General features: G+C 51.9%; 1 protein-coding gene across 1 annotated transcript; it reads right to left on the reverse strand.

The window, feature by feature from the left end:
* Positions 1–264: 264 nt before the first annotated feature.
* Positions 265–5,176, reverse strand: ID1 (inhibitor of DNA binding 1). Its single transcript, XM_060230542.1, has 2 exons — positions 4,708–5,176; positions 265–829 (listed from the first exon to the last, which is right to left on the reverse strand). Exons 1-2 carry the CDS (start codon positions 5,089–5,091, stop codon positions 788–790), a joined length of 426 nt encoding a protein of 141 aa, XP_060086525.1. The 5' UTR covers positions 5,092–5,176; the 3' UTR covers positions 265–787.
* Between the last annotated feature and the right edge of the window lie 2,543 nt (positions 5,177–7,719).

The raw sequence follows: 7,719 nt of genomic DNA on the forward strand, positions 1-7,719 counted from the left end.
CCACTCTGAGACTCTGATTCAGAGAGATCGATGGGGTATAAATCTGCAGTTGTCGTCTTTTTTTGACTGGGGCCTGGATTTCACAGGCTGATTTGGAGAACGCTTCCTAAAAAGCATTGCTGATTTCCAAAAGGGAGAGTGTATGTGTGTGTGTGTGGGGGGGGAGAACGAGTCTAAACGGCCTTTTAGGCACCCTTCTCTTGCTACACAGTCTGACTCAACCGAAGCCCCAAGGAGAAAGCAGACAACCCGCAAAGACCTCCGTTCCGTGTCGCAATATGCAATTTGTTTAATAACAAAAACCCAACCTATTGTAGAACAATATTCTCAGAAAAAAAATACGTCATTGTAATATACAATACAAAGATAATTCTCAGAAATCTGAGAAGTAAACAGAGAGGGGGTTAACATTCCACTTTTTTCCAACAAAAAAACAAGGGGGTGGCGGGTTGTTTTTTTTTTTGCTCGGTCGCAGTCAAGTCGTCAGTGTGAAGTCACCCAAGGCAGGGCGTTGCTACCAAGGTCAGTTCCAGCCGCTTGTGCTAGTTCCTCTTTTCCTGGGTTCCAGACTCCTGCGCCCCACCCCTGCAAGGCGGGACAGGCTAGGCGAGCGGCTTCTCTCCCCTTCACCTCCAGGAGAGTCTATAGCTGATTGAGCCCGGCCCCAGAAGAATTGGGGGGGTATCAACATCCCGGCCCTCTTACCCCCTTTCCCCAAACCATCCCTGGAAGAGGGGCAAGGCGGGGCATCTTCCAAGAGGGCCTTCTTCAAATCGAGGTCAGTTCCTCAGCGACACAAGATTCGGTCATCCGGGTTCACGCAGGCCGCCTGCAAAGAGAGGAGAAAGGATCAGCATCTTGTCCTAATTTAGTCACTTGATTCATGTTAGTCCCGGCCCGTACTCCCCTTCCTCTAAGCTGCGGAGTCCTGTGGGCAAAAATTCTACTTCCTGAGCGACCGGCATTAAAGTTGTGAGCTCCTGCATCAATTAATGTGCTCTGGGGCCATTTTTTCCCCAAGCCAAGACCAAAATATGTGAGCTGGAGGCTACGAAAAACTGAGCTAGCTCACGCTAACTCAGCTTAGAGGGAACACTGGCAGGTTCCTTAATGGGAGTCAGTACAATCGTTAAGAAGGCATCGTCAAATACACAAGGGTTCTTTCTCAACTCACTCTCAAAAGTATGGGGTGGCCAAGGGTAGCTCTCCAGATGTTTTTTTTTGCCTACAACTCCCATCAGCCTCAGCCATTGGCCATGCTGGCTGGGGCTGATGGGAGTTGTAGGCAAAAAAAAAACACCTTTGGCCACCCCTGGTATAGACTATCAAGGAGGAGCTTCAAGCCAGCCTGAAGTTGGCTCCCAACTGAAGAATGCTGTGGTGCTCGGCGGCTTACATACTTTCAACAGCAAATGTAAAGAGAATGCTTTGGCTTCTCTGGCCTAAATGAAGGATAGGAATTACAGTCAACTCATGACCGGATAAAACACCCAATCTCATTTTCCTTTCCACATCTCTTCTCCCCCCCCTCCCCCCCATAGCTAAATAGATAGCACAATCATCTTGGTCTATGCAAACCTTCCAGAGCAAAATTAAACTTTTTGCGTAGTCGACGCGAGACACCGCAAGCTTTTGAGCTCCACAGAACTCTTCATCAGGCCAACAGGTGGTTTTCTTAAAAGCAGTGAACAGTGACTCACAAAAGCTCCTCTCCCCTGCCATTAATTTTGCTCATCTTTTAAGGTCCTCCTAGACTCTGGCTCTTTTCTCCTCCTACAGACAGCCTAGCACGGCTACCCATTTTTGAGGGCACAACTTCCACGCCGATCAGAGGCTTTTCACTTTGGCGGACAACCCACCCGGGCGAAAAGTTCTAATGAGCCCAGGAAAATGGCACAATGCCGCGCGTCGATGCTGTGGGTCCCAATTCGAAGTATTACACAGGCTTCATTCTTTGCTTAAGCAACAGCAGCCTTGGCCCCCTAAACACAAGAAATCTCTTTTTTTGAGGGGGGGGAATGCAAGGAAATAGTAACTGGAAGGGCTTTGCAAGGAGGATGGCCCCAAACCACCCCCCACAGCATCATTTGAAATGCATTTGTGGGGCACAGAATACTTGACAAGAGACACATCAAGCCAGCAAAAAGGAGCCTGGGAAAATTACACACACCCCCCCAAAAATCTAAAGATGAGACTCTAAAAAAGATCTTTGAAAGCAGAGGACTACAAGTAACAGGCAGAGAAGACAGGAGTGTGGAACTAGCAGGAACTGAGGAGAGGGTGAACCGTCTAGACTTCTCCACTGAAATTTTTAAAGGCTCAATTGGAGTCAGGGGTTAGTCTAGATGACCTCAGCTGGCCCCTTTCAATTCCAATTTTTAAAATGCCACGATGTGAGAAAGTTGGGGTGGGAGAGGACTGGGCACTAGAGAGCATCTCAAGGCAGGAGGAACTGTGCGGGGGGGGGGGTCAGTCCCACCCCCCAAAAAAGTACAGAATCCAAGAATCTTTCCAGTAGGCCAAAGCACTCAGGAAAGCAGATCAGAAGAGGGAGAACAGGGGAAGAAGATATTGGAGTTATATCCCTCCCTCCACTCTGAATCTCAGTCTCACAATCTCCTTTACCTTCCCTCCACTCCAACAAAACACCCTGTGAGGTAGGTGGGGCTGAGAGAGCTCTGACAGAAGTTGCCCTTTCAAGGACAACTCTGCCAGAGCTACGGCTGGCCCAAGACCATTCCAGCAGGAGCAAGCGGAGGAGTGGGGAATCCAACCCGGTTCTCCCAGGTAAGAGTCTGCGCACTTCACCACTACACCAAACGGACTCTCCACAGGCCCCCTTAGCTGGAATGGGGGAGGAAGGAGATGGCACCCCCCCAAAAAAACAGCTGTGAGGACACCCCCAAATCAGCGAGGTCTCTCGGGAAGTAGAATGTGGCTAAGATTCACCCACCCACAGTGATCAGGAGGAGACCCTCAAGAAAGACCAAGGTCTCTATGCAGAAGCAGGCAATGAGCCAACTACCTCCCTTCCTCTCTTGCTTTGGCATTTCTATGGGATTGCCCGCCATCAAATCAGCAGGGACTTCACGGCCCTTCCCTCCAGCATCTCCCCAGGGTCAAAAGCACTAAAACAAGGGGAATCGGGTCCTTCGAAGCAAGTGGGGGGGGGGGAATCCGGCAGCGGCAGGCTGGGTCTAAAAATATCGCTTCCCAGGCGACAGACAAAGTGGGGGCCACCCACGACTATAAGACTATCATTTAATTTTCATAAGCAAGAAAAAATTTCAAACAATACCCGAGTGGGAAAAAGATGGAACACTTTTCCAAAACAAAAGGTATCTAGGTTTTTTAGCAATTGCGGTGTACCTCTGTTGCACGTTTTCCTAGCAAAGTTGCAGCAGAGATTCGATGTCAATGCAGATGTGAGTTTTCTCCAAGGGAGCTGATCTCTGCCAGCCGGAGATGGGCTGGAAAAGGGGGAGATCCCCAGGCCCCACCTGGAGGCTGGCAACCCTAAACGCAACGTACGTTTTAGCTGCATTTCAGTGATAATATGGGGAGGTTTGGGTTATTTTCAAGCTACTAAAAGGGACACTAACATTTTAAACATGTTGTCTAATGTTTCGGAGCCCCCACTTGCCATCGGGCAAGTTGACACCCTGGTGAGTCCCCCATTAGAAGCCGGAATGGGGGGCAGCCCGAAAGGGGGGGGCGCAAGTCTTGGAAGTCGGTTTCCCGCACACACACCCCACCCCTTTCCTCCTCGCCCCGTCCGTCAACCTAGCCCAGGGGGGGTGGCCAAACTTGCTTAACATTAGAGCCACGTAGAATAAACGTCAGACGTTTGAGAGCCGCAAGACATGAACATCCGATGTCCGAGAGAAGCAAGGAAGGCAGGCAAGCAAACAGATGGGGAGGGAAGAAGCCGTGGAAAGAAAGCAACTTTAACTCGCAACGCGTTTTCCCAGCTGCCGGCTGGCTTGGATTAAAAGCAGGAGACAAGCCGCGCCTTTTAAGACCAGCCAAGTTTCATTCAGGACGGAAGCTTTCGGACGCTCTAAGCAGACTTCAGCATACGAAAGCTGACATTCCGAATAAAACTTTACATTTTCATAAGCAAAAAAAAAGAGAAAACTTGGCAAAAAATACGCAAGTGGGAAAAAAACACTAAAACTTTTCTAAAATAAAGCTATCCAGGTTTTTAGTAATTACAGTGTACATATATTGTACGTTTTACTGGCAAGGATGCAGTAGAGATTACGTATCAACACAGATTCAATTTCCTCCAGGGGAGCTCATCTTGTAAGCCGCCCTGAGCCTGCCTCGGCGAGGAGGGCGGGGTATAAATAAAATTTTATTATTATTATTATCCCCTCGTTTGATGAAGCGTGCTTAGAGAGCACGCGAAAGCTTACGTTCTAGACAAAACTTGGATGGTCTTAAAGGGAACGCTTGTCGACTGCTTTTGTCCCATCGCTTCTGACACCAACGCGGCTGCCCACTGGGATCGATCTACAACGGCTTGGCTGAGGGGTTCAGGGAGAGAAAAGGCCTTCTCCAAGCCCCCCGATGGGGCGGGGGGGGGGCTTCCAGAGCCACACCAGATGTGTGGAAGATCCACATGTGGCTCCCGAGCCGCAGCTGGGCCACCCCTGACCTAGCCCCAGAAGGGGCGGGCGGGCGAAGGGGGGGGGTCTCTCTCACCTCGGGCCCGGCTCCGGGGGTCTCCTGGGCGCCCCTCGGGGGGCTGGGGCCGGCGCCCAGCGGGTGCTGCAGCTCCAGCTGGAGGTCCCAGATGTAGTCGATGACGTGCTGCAGGATCTCGACCTTGGAGACGCGCCTGTGGCGGGGCAGGGTGGGCACCAGGGCCGCCAGCCGCGAGTAGCAGCCCTTCATGTCCATCAGCAGCGAAGCGGCGGCGGCCGCCTGCTCCGGGGCCAGGGGCAAGCCTCGAGGGGGCGGGCTGCCAGCCCGGGACAACGAGACGCTCTGCTCGGACAGGCAACGCGACGCCAGCGGCTCGCCGCCCAGGCGCACGCCCTTGAGGGCGCAGCTGGGCCCGGGGGAGACGGCGGGGACGACCTTCATGGCTGGCGACGAGGAGGAGGCGGCGAGCCCCGGAGGAAGGAGGCGCGGGAACAGAGCGCTGCTGCCGACGGGAGCGCTGCAAACCGCGCAATGGGCCCGCCGTCGAGCAAGGCGCGCTACTTATAGAGTGCAGAGAGCGGTGGGCGGAGCCGCCGGCGGGCGGAGCGGCCAATCGCAGAGCGCGGGGGCGTGGCTCCCGACCCCGCTTTCCTATTGTATGGCATCCAATGGCGAACCCCGGTGGCCGCGTCTTTGCTGGCGTTTTCGGAGTTAGTTTTGTGTGTTTGGGCGCGTGTGTGTGTGAGAGAGAGGGAAATGCAATTTGTGTGTTTCTCTCTCTCTCTCACACACACACACACAGCCCGTGGGGCAGCGTGTTAAAGCTGCAGTACTGCAGACCTAAGCTCTGCTCACGACCTGAGTTCGATCCCCGGCGGAAGTTGGGTTTTCAGGTAGACGGCTCGAGGTTGACTCAGCCTTCCATTCTATCCTGGCCTGCCCCCACCCCCCAGTCAAAAGGCCAGCAAGCCACATCAGAAGGGGAGAAAGGGTGGCGTGGACTTCTCCAGGGGTAATGAGGGCTGCTGGGGGTGTGGCAAAGCCCCTGGTGGCTGGCTGGCTGCCTCCTCTCCTAATCCAGGGATTGTTATGCAGCTGCACCTCCTATTCAATGGACAAGGCAGGTGGGCAGGAGAAGGCGGGACCCTCAGAAAGGTTCAGGAGCTGTGCTCCTGTGAGCTCCTGCTGCATCTGAGGCCTGTTGGCATATATCAGATATTAGGCCACACAGTTCTGATGTAGCCAGTCCTTCTGGAGCTTACAGTAGGCCCTGCACTAAGAGCCCTGAAAGCTCTTGGAGGATTGGCTACCTCAAGAGGGTGTGGCCTAATATGCAAAGGAGTTCCTGCTACCAAGAAGAAGCCCTGAGAAAAGGTATGAACAAAGCAGGAGTCAAGGGGAACCTTTAAGACCAACCAATTTTAATTTAGAACGTCAGCTTTCATGTGCTCTTAAGCGCGCTTCCTCAGATGAGGATTCCAGCACAGTGAGCAAAGCCATACAGAGCTGGTATGAAATTGCTGAGCAGTCAGGTTAAAACGGACAAAAGGAAGTCCTTCTTCACCCAAAGGGTGATTAACATGTGGAATTCACTGCCACAGGAGGTGGCGGCGGCTACAAGCATAGCCAGCTTTAAGAGGGGATTGGATAAAAATATGGAGCAGAGGTCCATCAGTGGCTATAAGCCACAGTGTGTGTATATATATATATGTGTGTGTGTGTGTGTGTGTGTGTATGTATATGCGTGTGTGTTATTGGCCACTGTCTGACACAGAGTGTTGGACTGGATGGGCCATTGGCCTGATCCAACATGGCTTCTCTTATGTTCTTATGTGACACAGAGTGTTGGACTGGAGGGGCCACTGGCCTGATCCAACAGGGCTTCTCTTATTTTCTTATGTGACACAGAGTGTTGGACTGGATGGGCCATTGGCCTGATCCAACATGGCTTCTCTTATGTTCTTATGTGACACAGAGTGTTAGACTGGATGGGCCATTGACCTGATCCAACATGGCTTCTCTTATGTTCTTATGTGACACAGAGTGTTGGACTGGATGAGCCATTGGCCTGATCCAACAGGACTTCTCTTATGTTCTTATGTGACACAGAGTGTTGGACTGGAGGGGCCACTGGCCTGATCCAACATGGCTTCTCTTATGTTCTTATGTGACACAGAGTGTTGGACTGGAGGGGCCATCAGCCTGATCCAACAGAGCTTCTCTTATGTTCTTATGTGACACAGAGTGTTGGACTGGAGGGGCCACTGGCCTGATCCAACATGGCTTCTCTTATGTTCTTATGTGACACAGAGTGTTGGACTGGAGGGGCCATCAGCCTGATCCAACATGGCTTCTCTTATGTTCTTATGTGACACAGAGTGTTGGACTGGAGGGGCCACTGGCCTGATCCAACAGGGCTTCTCTTATGTTCTTATGTGACACAGAGTGTTGGACTGGAGGGGCCACTGGCCTGATCCAACAGGGCTTCTCTTATGTTCTTATGTGACATAGAGTGTTGGACTGGATGGGCCATTGGCCTGATCCAACAGGGCTTCTCTTATGTTCTTATGTGACATAGAGTGTTGGACTGGAGGGGCCATTGGCCTGATCCAACATGGCTTCTCTTATGTTCTTATGTGACTCAGAGTGTTGGACTGGAGGGGCCACTGGCCTGATCCAACAGGGCTTCTCTTATGTTCTTATGTGACTCAGAGTGTTGGACTGGAGGGGCCACTGGCCTGATCCAACAGGGCTTCTCTTATGTTCTTATGTGACTCAGAGTGTTGGACTGGATGGGCCACTGGCCTGGTCCAACATGGCTTCTCTTATGTTCTTATGGTAGGCAGTGGCCCAGAATGCAAGATGGTACAGATTTAAGAACCAATGACAGTGAAGTAAAATTATCTGGTAGGCAGTGGTTTAGAATAGTAAAATGGTACAATGACATGTTGCATTCTGGGCCACTGCCTACCAGCTATGTAGGGCTCTGCTCAGCTCTGTATGGCTTTGCTCACTGTGCTGGATTCCTCGTCTGATGAAGCGTGCTTAAAAGCACACAAAAGCTGACGT

This window comes from Heteronotia binoei, chromosome 2 (genome assembly GCF_032191835.1).
Source record: "Heteronotia binoei isolate CCM8104 ecotype False Entrance Well chromosome 2, APGP_CSIRO_Hbin_v1, whole genome shotgun sequence".
NCBI classification, from domain to species: domain Eukaryota; kingdom Metazoa; phylum Chordata; class Lepidosauria; order Squamata; family Gekkonidae; genus Heteronotia; species Heteronotia binoei.